General features: G+C 42.8%; 1 protein-coding gene across 2 annotated transcripts in view; it reads left to right on the top strand.

Moving 5' to 3' along the window:
- MAN1C1 (mannosidase alpha class 1C member 1) overlaps positions 1-22,410 on the top strand; it is a 352,377-nt gene that overhangs the window by 270,236 nt on the left and 59,731 nt on the right. For both annotated transcript variants that reach the window (XM_056795520.1, XM_056795521.1), the window contains exons 3-4: positions 13,912-14,027; positions 16,947-17,027. In XM_056795520.1, the coding sequence (XP_056651498.1) occupies positions 13,912-14,027; positions 16,947-17,027 (197 nt within the window). The remainder of the gene's footprint in view (positions 1-13,911; positions 14,028-16,946; positions 17,028-22,410) is intronic.

The raw sequence follows: 22,410 nt of genomic DNA, 5'->3' as shown, positions 1-22,410 counted from the left end.
ATAATATATATATTCCATATTCATTATATTGTGAAAGAAGACCCATATTGCTTACACTAAAGAAAATTTCATGGAGGAAATAAAGGGAAGAATGTTATGCTTCATTCTACATTCAGTCTCTGTCAGTTCCTACTCTGGTGGTGGATAGCCATTCTCCATTTGAGTCCCTTGGGTTGTCCTGGATCCTTGGGTTGATGATAATAGTTATGTCTTTCACAGCTGATCATCATAATTTATTGTATCTGTTTCTTACTGGAGGAACTGTCTCTTCCTGATCCCATTTCTCCAATGTTGTTGTTGTTCAATCTTTTTCACTTATATCTGACACTCTGTGACCATATTGGGGGGCTTTCTTGGTACAGATATTGGAATGGTTGCCATTTCCTTCTCTAGCTCATTTTACAGATGAAGAATTGAGACAAATTGAGCCAAGTGACTTGACCAGGGTCACACAACTAGTAAGTGTCTGAGATCAGATTAGAACTCATGAAGATGAGTCTTCCTGATTCCACGCTCAGTGCTCTCTCTTCACTGGGCCACCCAATACCAATTGAATATATCATCTGCTACTGAGCCAGCAGTTTCTCTAAATGATGTGGTCAAAGGACAGGTATTGAGAGAGGAGAAAATAGAGACAAACCTTTTCTTCCCACCTTGAAGAGAAGCCCTCTCAGTCTCTGGCTACAAATCTTGGACTGGAATCTTCCGCTGGTGGACCACCAATTGCTGGGATCTCATTTAGAGCTTCCAGAGGTAGACAGTTTGTTTGCTTAGCCAATCAGCTGTTCCCTTCTTTGCTCAATCAATGAACCTCACAAAGAGATTACACGGCATGAATCCTGTTTATACATTTCAAACTGTAGCAAGCCCTTTTATCGTTTATATCAGAGGAGGAAGGGGAAAGTGTAGAAGCCCTTTCCTTGCGTTTTAAGGATTTTATTGGTGTTTTTAATAGTGCTTAAGAATAATGAGGTATCAGATCTATACTACAAAGTGGTAATCATCAAAACAATTTGGTGCTGGTTAGAAAATAGAGAAGTTGATCAGTGGAACAGATTAGGTACACAACATACATAAGTAAACAAACACAGTAGCTTGTGTTCAATTAACCCAAAGACCCCAGTTACTGGGGGAAAGTCTCATTAGTCAACAAAAACTGCTAGGAAGACTGGAAAGCAGTCAGACAGAAATTAAGTATAGACCAACATCTCAGGCGTATACCGAGATATACTACAATTGGAGCATAAAAACGCAACATCATAAGAACTTAGTGGAGTGAGGAAGAAATTTACCTTTCATGTCTGCATAGGGATATAAATCTCAAGACCAGACAAGAGAGAGGATCACGGGATAAAAGAGACCATTGTGATTAAAAAAAATTAAAGTTTTTACACAAACAAAACCAATGCAGATAAAATTAGAAGGGGAAAAAGTAACCAAGGGAAAAAATCTTTGCAGCAAATTTTTCCAATGAATATCTCACTTCTGTGATATGGAAGGAATTGATTTGAATTTATAAGAACAAGAGCCATTCCTCAATAGGTAAATGGGCAAAGGATATGAACTGGCAGTTTTTGAAGGAAAAATTCAAGCTCTCAACAACCGTATATTTAATATGTTCTAAATGGTTAACATCTAGGGAAATGCAAATTAAAGCAACACTGAGGTTCCATTTTATACTCATCATATTGGCAAAGATAATAAAAAGGGAAAACGATAAAGGTTGGAGAAAGTGTAGGAAAATAGGAACACTAATACATTGCTGGTAAAGATGGAAATTGACTCAACCATTCTGGAAAGCAATTTGGCACTAACTTGGAAAATGCATACCCTTTAACCTAGCAATACCCTTATAGGCATATACCCCCCAAAGAAATCAAAGAAAAAAATAAAAAATTGTACAAAAATAGCCATACCAGATTCTTTTGTGGTGTCAAAGAACTAGAAGCCAAGAAGGTGCCCACTTATTGGGAATAACTAAACAATTTGTGATATACAAATGTAACAAGAAATGATAAAATGGACAGTTTCAGAGAAAACTGAAAAGATCTATATGAACTGATTGAAAGTGAAGGGAGCAGGACCAGGAGTAAAATTATGCATTAACTACACTATAAAGAAAAATAATTCTGAAAGACTTTAAACATTGATCAATGCAACAATAAGTTATGATGCCTGAGAATCAAAGATGAAGCACATTGCCCACCTATTGACAAAGAGGTGATGGATACAAAATACAGAAAATGACCTAAATTTAAAAAAATATGGCCAGTGATGAATTCTTTTCTGCTTGATTTTACACATAAGTATAAAAGTTTTTCTTTTTTCTGATGTTTTTCAGTAGGAGAGAATGTACAGGAAATAAGAGAGAAAATTAAAAATACACATAATTTTTATGAAGAAAAATAATGGAGGGGCAGCTGGGTGGTTCAGTGTATTGAGAGCCAGACCTAGAGACAGGAGGTCCCAGGTTCAAATCTAGCCTCAGACACTTCCCGGCTGTGTGACCCTGGGCAAGTCACTTAACCCCCCACTGCCTGGACCTTACCACTCTTCTGCCTTGGAACCAATATATTGTTGTATTGTATCAACAGTATTGATTCCAAGACGGAAGGTAAGGGTTTAAAAAATAAAATGAAATAAAAAATAAATCGAACTCACATGCAAGTCAAGACATCACCCCATGACATCATTAGACCTCTTTGAAAATGAGGGACAGACAAGAATGACCTCTGTGCTTTTAGGCAAGCCTCTGGCTTCTCTGGCCAAAGTCCATGAAGTCAAGGGGTTGGATCAGACAGAGCTCTGAGATCTTTTCCAGCACAAGATCCCATGACTCTGGGCAAGTCCAACCCAACAACCATTTCTTAAGTGTCTGCCAAGGGCCGTCCATCCTTCACTTACCTACTAAAGCACAGGTCTGACCATGCCATCTCACTCCCCAACAGTTCCCGATTACCCCCAGAATCAAACACAAAATCCACATTTAATGCTTAAAGCTCTTCGGAGCTTGGCCTTTTCCTACCTTATCATCTTTTTATACTTCTACAATACAGCGCCCCAGGCCTCCTTGCCTTCTTCTCAAAGGACCCTCCATTTCCTGACTCCATGCTTTTGTACCAGCTGTCCCCCGGCTTGGACTACTTTCCTTAGCTCCATCCTTTAGTTTCTCTGGCTTCCTTCTAGAATATGCTACCTTCTGGAGGAGGCCTTTTCTGGTTCTCATTGAGCTTACCTTCTCTGTACTTTGCATCTATCTTCTATATCCCTAGTTATTTACATGCTATCTCCCCCATTAAAATGTGAGCTCTTCCTCCTCCATCCTTTCTTGGTCCCTCCATTCCCACCCCACCAGTGTTTATAAAAATGCCTGGAGCATAACAAATTCTTTTTTTTTAACCCATACCTTCTGTCTTAATGTTAATACTAGGTGTTAGTTCTAAGGCAGAAGAGTGGTAAGGGCTAGGCAACTGAGTTAAGTGACTTGCCCAGGGTCACCCAGCTAGGAAGCATCTAAAGCCATATTTGAACCCAGAACTTCCTGACTCCATGCCTGGCTCTGTCCATTGAAGCACATAGCTACCCCAATAACAAATTATTTTTTTAAAACCCTTACCTTCTGTCTTGTAATCAATACTGTGTATTAGTACCAAGGCAGAACAGCGTAAGGGTTAGGCAATGGGGGTCAAGTGACTTGCCCAGGGTCACACAGCTGAGAAGTGTCTGAGGCCAGATTTGAACCTAGAACCTTCTGTCTCTAGGCCTGGCTCTCAATCCACTGAGGTACCCAGCTACCCCCTATAATAAATTCTTAATAAGTACAACAGTAAATTGGTTGCACACTGTACTAGGGGGCTAGAGATAGAAAGAGGAAAAAAGATTCCCAACCTCAAGGAATATTACATTCTACTGGGGAGAATGAGAACAAACATATGTCATAATCTGAAGATGGAAGCAGGAGCGCACAAACTATTAAGAGAATCAAGTAAGGGGCTTCCTGTAGTCTGTAGCACAAGAGCTGAGTCTTGAAGGAAACCAAGAGGCAGAGATGAGAAAGAAGAGCTTTCCAGGCAAGACATGGAGGGGGAAGAGAACATCATGCTGACCAGTTTGGTAGGTGAAGGGCAGTAATGTGTAATGAGACTGGAAAGATCATTGGGAATCTTAAAACCCAGAATGTCAGAGCTGGAAAGAGGTCTTAGAACACAGAGTGTCACCACTGGGATGGGGGTCTTACAGTACAGAATATCATAGCTGGGAAGGGATCTTAGAACATAGAATGTCAGAGCTGGGAAAGGCCTTAGAACAGGGAATGTCAGAGCTGGAAAAGGCCTTAGAACAGGGAATGTCAGAGCTGGGAGAGACCTTAGAACAGAGAATGTCAGAGCTGTGAGAGACCTTAGAACAGAGAATGTCAGAGCTGGGAGAGAGCTTAGAACAGAGAATGTCAGAGCTGGGAGAGACCTTAGAACAGAGAATGTCAGAGCTGGGAGAGAGCTTAGAACAGAGAATGTCAGAGCTGGGAGAGACCTTAGAACAGAGAATGTCAGAGCTGGGAGAGACCTTAGAACAGAGAATGTCAGAGCTGGGAGAGACCTTAGAACAGAGAATGTCAGAGCTGTGAGAGACCTTAGAACAGAGAATGTCAGAGCTGGGAGGGATCTTAGAACAGGGAATGTCAGAGCTGGGAGAGACCTTAGAACAGAGAATGTCAGAGCTGGGAGAGACCTTAGAACAGAGAATGTAAGAGCTGGGAGAGACCTTAGAACAGAGAATGTAAGAGCTGGGAGAGAGCTTAGAACAGAGAATGTAAGAGCTGGGAGAGACCTTAGAATAGAGAATGTCAGAGCTGGGAGAGACCTTAGAATGGAGAATGTCAGAGCTGGGAGAGACCTTAGAACAGAGAATGTAAGAGCTGGGAGAGAGCTTAGAACAGAGAATGTAAGAGCTGGGAGAGACCTTAGAATAGAGAATGTCAGAGCTGGGAGAGACCTTAGAATGGAGAATGTCAGAGCTGGGAGAGACCTTAGAACAGAGAATGTCAGAACTGGGAGAGACCTTAGAACAGAGAATGTCAGAGCTGGGAGAGACCTTAGAACAGAGAATGTAAGAGCTGGGAGAGAGCTTAGAACAGAGAATGTAAGAGCTGGGAGAGACCTTAGAATAGAGAATGTCAGAGCTGGGAGAGACCTTAGAATGGAGAATGTCAGAGCTGGGAGAGACCTCAGAACACAGAATGTCAGAGCTGGGAGAGACCTTAGAACAGAGAGTGTCAGAGCTGAGAGGGAGCTTAGAACAGAGAATGTCAGAGCTGGGAGAGACCTTAGAACAGAGAATGTCAGAGCTGGGAGAGAGCTTAGGACAGAGAATGTCAGAGCTGGGAGAGAGCTTAGAACAGAGAATGTCAGAGCTGGGAGAGAGCTTAGAACAGAGAATGTCAGAGCTGGGAGAGACCTTAGAACCCAGAATGTCAGTACTTGAAGAATATCACAATTGGGAGGGATCTTAGAACTCAAAATGTCACAGCTGGAATGGGGGTACAGAATATCAGATCCAAGAAGGAATCTTAGAATCCAGAATGTCAGGGCTGGAAGAGGCCTTAGTGCCTATATTGGTTCTTGGAAGGATTTTAGAATCCTTCTATTTCAGTTCTTCACACATAAAAACACACCCACAGCAGAGCAGGGAAGTGACTTGCCCAGAGGAACACAATGAATTTGTGGCCAGGCCAGATCTAAAGCCAAGGTCTCTTCTAACCCTTTGGGCTCTCTCCAGACCCCTCAGTATTTCATACCCTATTAAAACTTCATAAACAAAAAGGTGAACCCACTTCCTGGGCTAGTCAGCACCATAAATCCAGTTGAATCCAGGCACGACACCTCCTGGGCTCTTCCTGCCTAATGTGCCTCCCTTTGGCCTAATAAGTGGCTACCTGGACCTCATCCCACCAAGATATTATGAGATGGACCAAGAGAACAATTAGAAACATGAGAATGGAAAGGGAAATCTTGCCAACTAATCTAGCAGGCTCTCTCCCACTCTGAGTCATAAAGAGATCCAGAGCTAGGGTTGCTGTTTAGAAGGGGAAATGTCACAGGAGGCACTGTCTGCCAACTTTGCTTCTGAGGTTACCATCAGGTGAAGAGACTGGACTCTGGCCTGGCCCTGGAGGCTCAGGCCCTGCTGCTTGTCATTTTTTTATTTTTCTTTTTAACCCTTGCCTTCTTCTTCCAAGGCAGAAGAATGGTAAGGGCTAGACAAATTGGGTTAAGTGACTGGTCCAGGGTCATACAGGTAGGACGTGTTTGAGGTCAGATTTGAACCCAGGACCTCCCATCTCTTGGCCTGGCTCTCTATTCACACTGTGACCCTTAGCTCTCCCTTCTGCTGCTTTTCTATAATGATACACAAGACTCTGTCCTCTGAGCTCCCATGGAATCTTCAGGCAATATGGCACCCTATTTTCAAAAATACCAGATGAGCATTGGGCAAGATACCAAAACCCACTGCAAGACTAGTTCTACTTTATTATACACATTCATTCTTTCATTTATTTATTCACTCATTTACTTAGTCAAGCCAGGTTGGGAAGAACCTTAAATGTCAGGCTAAGTTATTTGCATTTCATGTGGAGACAATAAGGAGCCATTTAAAGTCTGGGAGGGAGGGAGGGAATAGCAAAATGGTTAGACCTACAAATCCAAAAAATTATTTTGATAACTATAAAGAATGGAGTGTAGATGGGAGGGACTAGAAGCAGAGGGACCAATTAGAAGTCTGTTTCATTACAGGTAAGAATTGAGAAATGGCTTGAACTGAATATAAATTGCCTGAATTTATTTAAGATTCCCAATCCAAATACCTTGTGATTTCTTCATCACGGGAAAGTCTAAAAGGGGAGGTTGAGTAACCAATTATCAAGATGTTGAAGGGGGAACTTTTTTTCAAGTACCAATTGGATCAGATGGTTTGGAATAGACAGAATATGGTAGACATTGGGGGTGAGAACCTCAGTTTAAGTCCCACTTCTGTTCCTGCTGGTGTATCTTGGAACAAGTCCTCTTTGCCTCTCCGGGCCTCAGTTTCTCCATATGCAAATAAGAGAATTGGACTAAATGATTAGTAAAGTTACTCAGAATATAAATCCTCTGACCTCTGAGACTCCTTTAAGCTTTAAGACTTGATGCTGCTAACATCTCAGGAGGAGAATTTGTAGTTTAGGTTTCCAATCAAGATGAATTATGACCATTCAACGTATCAGAGACTCTAAGAAAAATGGGAGTTTGACAGATAAATTAGGATCTGATGCTCACAGGATGATAGAAGAGTGAGAAGGGCCCTCAGCAGCCATATAACTTAACTCCCTCCTTTTTCAGGCTAGGAAACTGAGGTCCACAGAGGCGAAGGCGTTCGCCAGTTGTTTCCATCGATATTTTATTTGAAGTAACTGAAGTGTACGATGCCCAGGTCTAATGCTGACTCACTCTCTGACCCCGTCATTCCACTGAACATTCCTAGACCTCATCTTCCCCAGTTCTGAAAGGGTAGAAGAGTATCTTTGTCTCAAGGAGAATTAAATGTGATACTTTAATGCACTGATTAGAATCTTAGAATGTTAGAGGTGGAAGGGACCTTAGAGGTCATCCAACCCTTCTTGGAGTGAGAATTCATACTGCAAATTCCCGGAGCTACTGCATACACACCCACTGTGATGGGAAGCTCACTCCCTCATGTGGTGGCTCATTTGCTGTGGGACAATCCAGTTGGTGAATCCCTGACTCCTTGGGAAATCCCTTGATTTCCATCCATTAGTCTTGTGGGACAATTCCAGTTGGTGAATCTCTGACTCCAAGGGAAATCCCTTGATTTCCATCCATTAGTCTTGTGGGACAATTCCAGTTGGTGAATCCCTGATTCCAAGGGAAATTCCGTGATTTCCATCCATTAGTTGCTGGGGCAATTAGTCTTTTTTTTTTAACCCTTACCTTCCATCTTGGAGTCAATACTGTGTATTGGTTCCAAGGCAGAAGAGTGGTAAGGGCTTGGCAATGGGGGTTAAGTGACTTGCCCAGGGTCACATAGTGTCTGAGGCCAGATTTGAACCTAGGACCTCCTGTCTCTAGGCCTGGCTCTCAATCCACTGATTTACCCAACTGCCCTCTCCATCCATTAGTCTTAATTAGTCTGTGAAAATTAAAAGGATCTTCTACATGCTATCATTGTTTTTCAGTCATGTCCAACTCTTCATGACCTCATTTGGGATCCTCTTGGCTCAGGTCCTGGAGTGATTTTCCATTTCCTTTTCCAACTCATTTTCCAGATGAGGAAACTGAGGCAAGCAGGGTAAAGTGACTTACCCGGGAACACACAGCAAGTGGGTGTCTGAGGCTGTTATGTGAACTCAGGAAGATGAATCTTCCTGATTCCAAGGCCAGTGGTGCAACTATGGTACAACTTAGCTGCCACCTTCTATACGACAACCTATCAAATACCTGAAAACAGTGAACCCGACCCCTGTGATTGCATCTTCTTTAGGCTAAACTCCTCTAGATTTCTTCAGTTGGTCTTCCTATGGTGTGATTTTTTTAAGGCCTTCCCAAGCTGGCTCCAGTGTACCTTTTTAGACTTATTTCACATTATTTTTCTTCCTTCCTTGACTTTCTGGCCAAACTGGACCCAAATCTGTTCCCCAAACTCTGTATCTCATCCCCTGCCACCATGTCTTTGCATAATCTGGACTCCATGCCTAGGACGCCCTTCTATGTCACTCTTAGAAGTCCAGAGCTTCCTTCAAAGCTCAGCTGATGTCCCTCTCTTGATAGGAAGCCCTTCTTGACCACCTGAGTTCGAATTGTCCTTCCTCCTCAAATGAACATGTGTGGATTCATCTGCTTCCATGTTGTAGCCTCCCAACAGAATTGAAGCTTCTCAGAAACATGGATTGTTTTGCCTTTTGTCATTGGGTCCCCGACAGCCTAGTACATTGACTAATCTAGACTTCATAAAAGCTGGTTAGAATGGATGACTTGGAGCCATCTTGACCATTCTGACTACCCTAATCTGGCCACAGACTAGCTTGACAATGTTTTTTTCTTTTTTTGAACCCTTATTTTCCATTTAAAAATCAATACTAAATATTTGTTCCAAGGCAGAAGGGTGGTAAGGGCTAGGCAATGGGGGTTAGGTGACTCATCCAGAGTCACAAAGTGTCTGAGGCAAGATTTGAACCCAGGACCTCCTGTCTCTAGGTCTGGCTTTCAATCCACTGAGCCACCTAGCTGCCCCAAAATGTTGTTTTTAAATCCTATCACTTAGAACTGGACATGGTGCAGGGCTCAGTCGATAGAGAGCCAGGCCTAGAGATAAGAGGTCCTGGGTTCAAATTTGACTTCAGATATTTCCTAGTTCTGTGACTCTGGATGAGTCACCTAACCCCCATTGCCCAGCCCTTACCCCTCTTCTGCATTGGGACCAATCCAAGTACTGATTCTATGATAAAGGTAAGAGTTAAAAAAAGAAGTGATCATAGGACCCTAGATGTAGAGCAGCAAATGACACTTTGACTCTTTTGCTTGGATGATTTTAGCTTTTTTGACAGCCATATTATTTCTGACTCACACTGAGTCTGTAGTCCACTTAGACCCTCAGGTCTTTTGCACACGACTTATTATCTATCCCTGTCTTCCGTGAACATTTTTATTTTGCATTTATGATGGAAATTTCTTTATTAAGCACATACTTTGTGCCAAACACTATGCTACAAATTTAAAAGCAAATATAATCCCTATTTGGAAGAGACTACATTCTAATGGGGGAACAAAACACGTAGAGGTGTGATGCCAGGAAAAGGCATTTTAGTCCTTAGAACAAAAGGAATATGGGGACAGCTAAGTGGCTCAGTGGTTTGAGAACCAGTTCTAGAGATGGGAGGTCCTAGATTCGAATCTAACCTCAGACACTTTTTACTGTGTTACCCTGGACAAGTCACTCAACCCCCATCCCCTAGCCCTGACCATTCTGTCTTGGAACCAATACACACTGCTGATTCTAAGACAGAAGGTAAGGGTGGGGGGGGAAGCTACAGGGATGCTTAATGGATGGGGAGACTATCCAAGAACAATGGCGGTGCTGATCTGATCATGGCTCATGGCTCTAGAACTGGGCGAGGGAGACAAGGGAACAGGAAAAGAAAGGAAGTCACCCATTAGATTGACTGATCTCCAGGATGGAAGTTCCTCTAGGACATGCTCTCGAATGTGGAAGATTTAGAGCTGGAAGGGAGCCCAGGTTGTGAAGCATTGTTAGCACCTATAAAGGGAGGCCACAGTATGGAGGATCCATACGGTAGATAATCCTACCATCCAAAAGTCAATTCTATTTGAATTTCGGATGTATTTTCATACTGACCTTTTAAGTATGGGAATGCTTAATATTCTGGGAATTCACTCCAAAGGAGAAATAATGAAACCACACGAGGAAGGCCTGACTCAGAAGGATCTGGGAAGCTGCCCAGTTTCTCCATCCTGCCCACTCCCACACCCAGCTCCAGTCCTCTCTGCATCCTCCTCCGGGCTGGGAATAGACATCTCCCACCACCACTCTCCTTTTACAGGACTCCAGCCAGCAAGGAGACAAGTCCTCCCGGCTGTTCACCGACCCCCTTTGAGCCCCACCTGAGGCTTTCTTCCTGGTGGGTCCCCCAAAGTGGCTGAATTTGGGAAGAGGCATCCTTCCTGCCTCTGCTGTTGTCACTGGGAACCCTGCAGACCCTGAGTAAGACCCTTCCTCTCTTTCAGACCCTAGTAAACAAAGCCTTGTTCTCCCTCCCTCCCAGATCGATGGACAGCATAGTTGTGTGGAAGGCACTTTGTAAACCTTGGGCTTTCCTGGAAATGAGAGCTCAGAGGACTATAGACAAAGAACCAGAAGGAACCTTAAGGCCATCTAGTCCAACTCCCTCATTTTACAGTTGAGGAACCCAAGACCCATTGAGGTTAAATGACTCGTAAAAGGTCACACAACTAGTAAATAGCAAAGAGAGGATTTGATAACCTGATTCTTTTGATTCTAAATCCAGGGCTATTCTGTACTGCAATGCTATTCTGAGTCTGTTTTCTCACCTGTAAAATGGGTACAATAATCTATGAACTGTCCATCTCATGAGTTTGTCATGAAAAAAGCACTTTGCAAGATATAATAATGTATCCAATACTAAAAGTTACATCTTTATGGTTCAAAATGTATATTAGTTCTCTTGAGAACCCTGTAAGCCAGGTAATATATGGATTATTATCCCCATTTCAGAAATCCTAAGAGGTACAGCCCTTTCCTGGGATCATAGAGTAAGAATGAGAAAGAGCTAGAATTCATTCCTTTGACCCCCAACTTCAGCTCTCTTTCTATGATATCAGAACTATTTCTATGAACTTCTGTTATTTGCATTTGAAGAAATTGTAATGATTATGCCAAGACTCAGAGACATCAAAGGTCAGCCTATTCAAGGTCTGGGGTATCACAAGTTACTATTATTCCACCTTTCCTGCAAGGTCTGGCTCTCATATCTAGCCTATGGTCCACCAAACAAAGTTTCCTTTGTTTAAATAAAAATGATTTGTATTTTGTTTTTACATCACCTACATTTTCTAAATGATCTCTGTCTCTCCACAATGAAACAGATTTAAATTTTAAGATTTTAATTGAGTAAAACTAGCCAAAACATCAACCAGGGTGATGTGTGGATTGTTTTATAATGCCCATAGTTCCTCAAGTGGAGGGCCACTTTCTCATTTCTCTCCTTTGAGGTCAAACTTGGTCACTCTCATTTCCCAGTATTCCATTCTGATGGTTTGGTTCTTTCTATTTACATGGTTCTGCTTATTTTACTTTGTTATCAATTCAGATAAATCTTCCCAGGCTTCCCTGTATTCATCAAGGCCATCAATTCTTACCACACAGTCATATTCCATCACATTCAGGTACCATTATTTGATTTAGCCATCTCCCTAATCAAAAGGCATCTGCTTTTCATAAAAAAAAATTTTCTTAACCTCATTGTAACTTATGTTTAAAACTGAGAGGGAGGAGCAAGAAAGAAAACAGATTATTTAAAAACATAGGCATATTCTGATTTGTTCTGTCCTCTTATAATGTCCTCCCCCTTCCCAATTTGTCAGTAACTATGCATCCTTCAAAAGTTTAGTTCAAATCTCCCAACTAAATTGAGTAATCTGGAAACATTTATTAAGTATCAGTTATGTGCCAGATGTGTTCAGGGCTGAAGACACTAAAATTAAAAGCAAAAACAATCATTTGCCTCAAGAGGCTTTTTGCGGGAGAGAGGAGAGAGAGAGAGAGAGAGAGAGAGAGAGAGAGAGAGAGAGAGAGAGAGAGAGAGAGAGAGAGAGAGAGAGAGAGAGAGAGAGAGAGAAATGAAGAGTAGGAGGAAGAGAGAGAGAAACAGAGAAGGAAGGAGAGACAGAAACAGAGAGATGGAGAGACAGAGAGATGGAGAGACAGAGAGTTGGAGAGAGAGATGATAGATAGATAGATAGATAGATAGATAGATAGATAGATAGATAGATAGTAGGTAGGTAGGTAGATAGGCAAAATAAATGCAAGATGATTGGGGCAGGGGGCAGTGTGGCACTGGCCATTAGAGGAATCAAGGAAGGCTTCTTGGAGGAGATGGTACCTAAGCTGAGTTTTCCTAAACCTTTTCCTGATGAAGCAAAGCATCTCAGTCTGGCAAATACCCTAAGGGTCATCTGGTCCAATATTCTGTCTGATCCTGAAAGTAGAAGTCCATTCTCTGTTTAATAGCAGTGATTCACTACCTCCTGTGGCACCCCATTTCACTGTTGGCAGCTCTAATTACTAAGTTGAGTCAATATCTCCTCCCTTGTAGCTTCCTTCTATTGATTTAGTCCAATTCAAAAAGCATATAGTAAATGTACTACTGGGGATATAGATAAGATGAAAACAGTATCTGCTTTCAAGGAGCTTACATTCTATCTGTAGTAGTCCAACCCTCTAAAGCAGTGTAGAAGTCTTTCCTTTTCCACCCAAGGGATGCCATACAGAAGAACCCTTCCTCCTCCCTTTTTCCCATCACTTTTCTATGGTGCATAATTATCCCCCTGCTGTATACATGCAGTACCTTCTTTGTTTTTACCACACAATGTGTGACATTTTACTGCATCGCTAGGATCTTGTTTATATATATATATATATATATATCACATATATATATATCATATATATATATATATATATATATGTGATCTTTCTTGGTCCATCTCTCAGGTGTGCACAGCCTCTTCCAAGTAAGCATTGCTCATCCTCCCACCCCCCCTTCATCCCTACTAGTTGAATGTTGATGCTTTTTCTCTTCTGCCTCAAACTGCCTTAGAACATTTTGTCTATAGTTCTCCCTTGGCTCTATCACATGCAGCTTGGTATTGTATTTGTTGGTATGCAAGTCATAATTTCCCAAATTAAACTGTAAGTTCCCTGAGGGCAGGAATTATACTATTTTACATCTCTGTATCCCTAGCAGGGAGCACAGAGTTTGACATATAGTAGGTGTTTAATAAATGTATGTTCTTGAATGGAGAAGACAAAGAGGGCCAGAGAAGCTTGGGAAGCTGCCCTCTGTCCACCAGAGTTCCCTGAATAAATCCCCTCCTGTCCATTCTAAACAGGGCAGAGGTCATAAGGGCACCATGGGTGATACCCAGGGACTTAGACCTCGCCTTATCTCTGGCTTCAAAAGGAGCCAGCTGCTACAAGAAGCTTAATATGGCCCTTGTCTTTTTTAAGAGTGGACACAAAAAGGTTGACATTTTCAATGAGATATGGTGGAAAAGGAAGGGAATGGACTGTAGTCAAGTTGCTCTTTCTTTGTCCCTGCAGGAGGCCTTGGTGGGGCCACAATCATTGATGCCTTAGACACTCTCTATATCATGGAGCTGGAGGACGAGTTCCAAGAGGCCAAAAACTGGGTGGAGAAGAGCTTTGACTTGGACGTGGTGAGTTGTAGAATCTTGTATGTCAAAGCTCAAAGGGGCCCTAGAACAGACAGTGTTGAAACCTATGAAAATATCATGGCTTGGGAGGGACCTTAGAACCCAAAATGCCAGAGAAGGGAGGGCCTTAGAATGTGGAATGCCAGAACTTGGAGGGACCAAAGAGCACAGAATGTCAGAGCTGGCAGGGCTCTTAGAACATGGAACATGAGAACATGGAGGGACTGTAGAACACAGAATGTCAGAGTTTGGATGAGTCTTAAAAACAAAGAATGTCAGAGCTGGAAGATATCTTAGAACATGGAACATTTGCCCTGAAAGAGACTTTGGAACATAGAATATTAAAATAGAGGATGTAAAAAGTAGAAAGAACTTTAGAAGCTAGAATATAAAAGCTGGAAGGAATCTTTGAGATCATCTAGTCCAAATGAAACTCAAAGAGAAGCATTTGGCCAGGGCCATAGGAAAAGTGAGAGACAGAGTCAAAACTTGAACTTGGGTTTTCTGACCCAGCCTCATTCTCTTTCCTTTGGGTTAAGAGAATCAAACCGTTTGTTTTAAACTTGTTTTTAGCAAAGAATCCAGCTGATATTTTCCCAGCTTGATTTCTACATGTACATACACCCACACTAAAACCTCTGGTGGCACCAAGGGAGTGAAACAGATGAGAGGAATATTATTTATGACTTCTCCAGCATACAATATCCTTACTTACCTTGAACAAGGAGGATGAACACATAACTGGAGAAAGCCCCAGAATCCTGCCATTTGAGGCATCAGCTGGAGCCACACTGCTTGTTATTGGCCCAGCAGGGCCTCAAATTCCAGTTTTCTTATTTAGAGTTCTGTTCTTCTCAGAAAGAGAAAAAGAAAGGAAGAAAGGAAGAAAGAAAGGAAGAAAGGAAGAAAGAAAGAAAGAAAGAAAGAAAGAAAGAAAGAAAGAAAGAAAGAAAGAAAGAAAGAAAGAAAGAAAGAAAGAAAGAAAGAAAGAAAGAAAGAAAGAAAGAAAGAAAGAGAGAGAGAGAGAGAGAGAGAGAGAGAGAGAGAGAGAGAGAGAGAGAGAGAGAGAGAGAGGAGGGGAGGGAGGGAGGGAGGGAGGGAGGAAGGAAGGAAGGAAGGAAGGAAGGAAGGAAGGAAGGAAGGAAGGAAGGAAGGAAGGAAGGAAGGAAGGAAGGAAGGAAATACACACACACACACACACACACACACACACACACACACACACATACATAAGAGTTAAAGGCAAGCCAAGAGGGAAAGGCATCAGATATCACCAGAGATCTAGCAAGTGGTCTAGGGTTTGCAGCTCTAACCTGAGGAAATCATAACCATTAAACCAAGGATTAAGGAGATTGCAAGGCCAGGAAGCTCAGGACTTGAGATCCAGAGTCTGTTCTTGAGTTCCTAAGTCCTGTTTGGCTCCTTCCTCTTTCCTTTTTTTCTCCTCTGGCTTTCTTCTCTCCTTTTTCACATTCTCTGCCTCCTCCTTTCTTCCCCCCTCCCTTTTCCATTGTCCTTCCTCCTCCTTCTTCTTCCTCCCCCTTTGGTCCCTCAAAATTACACCTAATAAAACTAGCATATTGTGTGGCCCTTTTACAGTTGACAAAGTCCCCCCATGACAACCCTGAGAGCTAGGGACTGTGATTATTATAATTTTTACACAGTGATCTGGTGTCAGCCGTGGTATTCAAACCGAGGGCAGAGCTCATTCAGGAGTCATAACAGAAAGGCAGGTTTTCCTCTTCTTTTTTTTAATTAGACCTGAGATTTCATGGTTTGGAAGAAAGAACTGCTGGTGTGAAAACATCCTCTTCCAATGCAGATTGACCCCTGTTCTTCAGTGCCTATACTCTTTCTTTAAAAATAAACCAACAAAAAACCCATTTCTTCTGTCTTAGTGTCAGTTCTAAGACAGAAGAGTGCCAAGGGCTGTTATTTTCCCAGCATCACCCAGCTAGGAAGTATTTGAGGCTAGATTTGAACCCAGGTCCTCTTGACTCCAGGCCTGGCACTGTCCTCTGTGCTACCCAGCTTCCCCTCTGTGTACATAGCCTTAGAAGTTGTCTGAGGCAATGAGAAACTGACTTATTCAGCTTCACACACAGAGCCAGACTGAGTCAGAAGCAACACTTGAACCCAAGTCTCCCTGACTGCCCCTCAGCACTGATTGCCTCTCCACGTTTATTGCATGTTTATAAATCACTTTCCTCACCACCTCTCTGGGAAGTTGGTGTTGCATGTTCTTTTACAAATGAGGAAACTGAGTTCAGAGAAAGGAAGGGACTGGCCCAGGGTCACACGACTACTTTTATGATAGAGCCAGGCCAGGAACCCAGTGTTCCTTCCATTGCATCAGGCTCTCTTTCTTTTTAGGCCCAACTTCATTCTTGTGGCCGTCTGCTTTCCCCATACCCTCAGTCCCTTCATTTTTCATCCCTGCCCTTATCTTTGTCTCTGAAACCTCTTTCCTTGGCCTGTCAGCTCTTAACAGGGACCAAGGGTTGGTCTAGTAGATAGAGTGGCCACTCTGGAGTCAGAGCCCCTGTGTCCAGCCTGAACCTTTCTCCTCCCCGTTATGGACTGGACAGAGCTGCTCACTTTGGCCTAGGCGGGCCTGAATTCAAATTGCAGCTGGATGACCTTCGGCGAGTCACTACCTTCTCTGGGCCTCCATTTTCTCTCTGGCGAAAGAAGGGTTTGGACCAGATTTCTTTGGAGGCCCTTGGAAGGAGGCCGAGAAATCTTCAACAAGTCGGGCTGTCACGTGTGTGTGTGTGTGTGTGTGTGTGTGTGTGTGTGTGTGTGTGTGTGCCCCCCCCCCCCGAGCGCACCTTGTTTAACCCTCCTTCCTCCCTCAAGCCTGACCGAAGCCTTGCTGCCCAATTTGCCAAGTATCTTCCCAATCTTATTCCTGTGTTTCAGAAAGGAGACGCCTCCGTATTTGAGGTCAACATTCGATACATTGGTGGACTGCTCTCGGCCTACTACCTGACAGGAGAAGAGGTAGGATGGCCAAGACTTTTAGGGCTTGGGATTATAGATTTCCACAGCAGGGAGGAGGGTATTTTTAATTTAAATTAATTTATTTAGTCAATTTAAAACATTATTTCTTGGTTACAAGAATCCTATTCTTTCCCTCCCCTCCCCAGCTCTTCCCACAATTTCATTGGGTTTTACATGTGTCCATGACCAGAACCCATTTCCATATTATTGATATTCACATTAGGGTGATCATTTAGAGTCTGCATCCCCAATCACATCCCCCTCAACCCATGTAGTCAAGCAGTTGTTTTTCTTCTGTGTTTTTACTCCCACAGTTTTTCCTCTGGATGTGGATAGTGTTCTTTCTCATAGATCCTTCCGCGTTGTTCTGGATCATTGCATTGACATTAATGGAGAAGTCCATTACATTCGATTGTACCACAATGTTTCAGTCTCTGTACAATGTTCTCCTGGTTCTGCTCCTTTCACTCTGCATCAATTCCTGGAGGTTGTTCCAGTTCACGTGGAATCCCTCCAGTTCATTATTCCTTTGAACACAATAGTATTCCATCACCAACAGATACCACAATTTGTTCAGCCATTCCCCGATCTAAGAGGATCCCCTCATTTTCCAATTTTTTGCCACCACAAAGAGCGCAGCTATGAATATCTTTGTACAAGTCTTTATTATAGGGAGGAGGGTCTTGAACAGCTGGAATGTGAAATGTCAGAGCTGGGAAGGACCCTTAGAACCCAGAATTTAGAGCTGGGAAGAGCCATAGAACACAGGATTTCAGAAAGAGGGGGCAGGCCTCAGAATAGAGAATGTCAGAGCTGGGAGAGTCCTTAGAACCCAGAATATCAGAGCTGAGAGGGAGCTTAGAACAGGGAATGTCAGAGCTGGGAGAGACCTTAGAACAGAGAATTTCAGAGCTGGGAGAGACCTTAGAACAGAGAATGTCAGAGCTGGGAGAGACCTTAGAATAGAGAATGTCAGAGCTGGGAGAGAGTTTAGAACAGAGAATGTCAGAGCTGGGAGAGACCTTAGAACAGAGAATGTCAGAGCTGGGAGGGAGCTTAGAACAGAATGTCAGAGCTGGGAGAGACCTTAGAACAGAGAATGTCAGAGCTGGGAGAGACCTTAGAACAGAGAATGTCAGAGCTGGGAGAGAGTTTAGAACAGAGAATGTCAGAGCTGGGAGAGAGTTTAGAACAGAGAATGTCAGAGCTGGGAGAGACCTTAGAACACAGAATGTCAGAGCTGGGAGAGAGCTTAGAACAGAGAATGTCAGAGCTGGGAGAGACCTTAGAACAGAGAATGTCAGAGCTGGGAGAGACCTTAGAACAGAGAATGTCAGAGCTGGGAGAGAGTTTAGAACAGAGAATGTCAGAACTGGGAGAGACCTTAGAACAGAGAATGTCAGAGCTGGGAGAGAGCTTAGAACAGAGGATGTCAGAGCTGGGAGGGAGCTTAGAACAGAGAATGTCAGAGCTGGGAGAGACCTTAGAACAGAGAATGTCAGAGCTGGGAGAGAACTTAGAACACTGTTAGAGCTAGGGAGAAAGTCTACAGGTCATCTAGATCAGCCTTCTCACTTAGAAGTAAGAAATGTGAAGATCTAAAAAGACATAGAATATACCTATATATTACATACAAAATATATAATATGATAATATATTATAGAATTAGATATTAAATTATTTTAAAATATAATTAAAATATTAAATAATGTATAATAGGTGTGCCAATTATTTCATTGCTATAACTCTACAGAGCAGCCTTCCAGGAGCTAGTTCCTTAGAACACTGGGAAATTAAATGACCAGTCCAGGGTCACACAGAAGAGGCAGAGCCTGAAACCCAATCTTCCTCACTCTGGGACCTGCTCTCTGTTTGATGCATTTCTATGCTTCTCCAAAACGGAATCTAAGGGGGAGAAATCTTACGCTTGTGTTAAAAAAATGGAAAAAGATTGACTCCTCCAATCTGCCCTAGGGAGGCATGGTTAGGCAGATGTTTATTTAAAAAGATCTAGGGTAGATTGCTTACTATCTAAGAGAGGGAGGAGACGTGGGAAGGAGTGAGGGAGGGAGAGTAGGAAGGAGGGAGAGAATTTAAAATTCACAAGTTAAAAAAAGAATATTTAAAAATTGTTTTTACATGGAAATGAGGAAAAAGAAAATATTATTTTATAAAAGAAGAGTTCAACCCAATAATCTAAATAGGATAATAAAAATAAATGGATGAAGGGGGGGAAAGCTCTAGGGGTGCGAGTGAACTGTGCACTCAAAGATGAATCAATGATGGGATGAGGGCTTGTAATGAGGGTCCTATAATTTTGATCTGAGCTGAGAGGCATAACTTCTAGGAAAAAGAGGTGATGGTCTCCTCTTACCTTCAGAGGCAACAGGTGCTGGGCTTGGAATCAAGAAGAACTGAGTTCAAATCCAGCCACCAACACTTATTAGCTTGGGGGTCTTGAGTAGGCACTTAATTTGTTTGCCTCAGATTTGTCATCTGTAAAATGGGATAATGATAGCACTTACCTTCCAGGTATCAAAATAGGATCAAATGGTAAAATATTTGTAAAGCATTTAACATGGTGACTGGCACATAGTAAGTACTATATAAATATTTTCCTTCTCTCCACTTTGGTCAGATTATAGCTGGAGTACATTGTTCACTTCTGGGGAGATCATTTCAGGAAGGACATTGATAAAGAGGAGGCCATCCAGAGATGGTCAGTTCAGACAGAGCTGGACAGCCAGGACTTTGGAAAAGGGCTTTAAGTACATGCCACGTGAGGCTTGATCAAAGGACTTGAGGATTGGCTTGGCACTGATCCTACTAGGAGAAGAGAAGACTCAGAGAAATATCAGAGCCATCTTCTAGCATTTGAAGGACTCTTGGGTGGAGAAAGATTAGGCCTGTTCTATTCGCTTTAGAGGGCAGAACCAGAAGTCACAAAGGGAATGTTTAGACTGGATGGCAGAGAAAACTTCAGATAAAAAGACCATTCCATAGAAACCCTCTCATTGGAAGCCTTCAAGAAAGGGGTAGATGCCCACTTGTGGAAGAGAGCATCATAGGATTATAGATTTAGAATTGAAAAAGGTCTCAGCCATCATCAAATGAGACATGAGAACTGACTTACCCAAAATCATGTTGCTAGAAACTAAGGTGGCACTTGAACTCCAAATCCAAAGTTCTAAGGTCCCCTTCAACCCTAGAGTTCTATGATTCTCTGAGCTGATTTCCACATCAGAAGGCGTTAATTTAGACCAAGAAGGAACCAAGAACCTCATGTTATGGAGGAGAGAATTAAGGCTCTTAGAACAGAAGAATTGACTTGCCAAGGGTCACACAACTAGAGTAGGATTCGAACCCAGATCTTTCCAGGGCTCTATTTATTATGCCACACTGCCCTCTCAGATCCATTCTTACTCTAAGAGTCTATGATTCTCTGCGGTGATTTATTTCTCTCAATGATCATAAGGTTCCTTCAGGCTTTTAAGATTCTGCAGTCTCCCTACCCCCCAAAACCCCACACCTATCCATGCGTTTATGGCTTCTGGTCATCTAATTTCTTGCCCCTCTAGAAAACCAGTCCCTATTCTTCTACCCCTCCGCCTCTCCATTCAGAGACAAATATTACTTCCCCGCTTCTTGGGAAGGGCAGCGGGGCCAAGGCAGTCAAGCTGTAGAGAAATCAATCTTCACCTACACGGCTGTCCTCGACAAAATCATTTCCTGCTTCCCCTGAACTATGATGACAGCCTGGGCTGCAGCGGCAGTTTTTAGAAGTAAAAGCTGCTGGGCTTTATCTCCTAACTCACTAACGGGTTTCTCTTGATCAAATGTAATCTCCTGAGGAGAGATGACTGCTTGTACCAATTTGTTCCCAAATGATTCTTGATGGGAGCACCAAGCTTCGGGGCACCTGAAAGTAGAATTTCCGCCGCCTCCTGATGACCTCCAAATGAGGGCTCGGAGAGGCACCTGTCTAGCCACCTGTCCAGTTAATGGCCTGGATGTGCCGGGAGGAAATGGGAAATTTCAGAAGTAGGACTCGAGGCCAGTCCACTGGGTTACTTTATCAGCTCTGTCTTTCTGTGCCCTCTGCCTTTCTGAGACTGCCGGTGATTCAAACAAAGCAAAGCTCTGGCTCCTTAGGGGTGGTCTTCACAAGGAGCCTCCTTGCCACAAAACAGGGGTCAGAATTTATTGGGAAATAAGAGGAACTTCCCATGTTTCTGTAGCAAGTTACAGATTGTGAAGCTTTTTGCTCCCAACAGATCCATAAAGAAGGAGGGATGCAAAGATTCCTTTTCTAGCTTGGTTCCTTATAAGATCTATGGCCAAGGGAAGCTTGGGTGGCACCATGGTGGATAGAGTGCTGGACCTGGAGTCAAGAAGGAATTTATTGGGAAATAAGAGGAACTTCCCATGTTTCTGTAGCAAGTTACAGATTGTGAAGCTTTTTGCTCCCAACAGATCCATAAAGAAGGAAGGATGCAAAGATTCCTTTTCTAGCTTGGTTCCTTATAAGATCTATGGCCAAGGGAAGCTTGGGTGGCACCATGGCGGATAGAGTGCTGGACCTGGAGTCAAGAAGACTCATCTTCCTGAATTCAAATCTGGCCTCAGACACTTATTGGCTGTGTGGTCCTGGGCAAGTCACTTAACTGTTTGCTTCAGTTTCTTCTTCATCCATAAAATGAGCTGTAGAAGGAAATGGTAAACCACTCTGGGGTTTTTATCAAGAAAACCCCAAAGAGTTGGGCATGACCAAAACAACTAAACAACAAAGCTCTATGACCTTAGGCAAGTACATCGCTTCACCTCCAAACCTTGGTTTTGTCCTCTGTGAAATGGGGATATCACTCCTTGCACTGCCCACTTCAAAAGGCTTGCAGATAATAATTAGGATTACAGCAACAGTGCTCAAAATATCCTGAAGAACCCATCCAATGAAATTATACTGGAAATATACCATTATCACAAAGCTAATTTTTCCCCTCAGTTACCCAGATGTAGTATTGATTCAGAAAACATGAGAGCAGTATTTTTTTTAAAACCCTTTCTTCTGAATTAGAATCATTACTAAGTATGGATTTGGAGGCTGAAAAATGGTACGGTCTAGGCAATGGGGGTCAAGTGACTTGTCCAGGGTCATACAACTAAGAAGTGTCTGAGGCAATATTTGAACCCAGGTTCTCCCAACTGTAGGCCTGGCTCCCTATCCACTATGCCACATATTTTAAAGAATTTTTAACAGATATATGTGTGTGGATAGAGAGCTGGCCCCAGATCTGGGAAAGCCTGATCACAAGCTCTTCCTCTGATACCTAGTAGCGGGGTAACCCTGGGTAACTTGCAATCACAAATACTCATGATATCTCAG

The sequence above is a fragment of the Monodelphis domestica genome, chromosome 4 (genome assembly GCF_027887165.1).
Source record: "Monodelphis domestica isolate mMonDom1 chromosome 4, mMonDom1.pri, whole genome shotgun sequence".
NCBI classification, from domain to species: domain Eukaryota; kingdom Metazoa; phylum Chordata; class Mammalia; order Didelphimorphia; family Didelphidae; genus Monodelphis; species Monodelphis domestica.
This window is presented reverse-complemented; position numbering and strand designations above follow the sequence as displayed.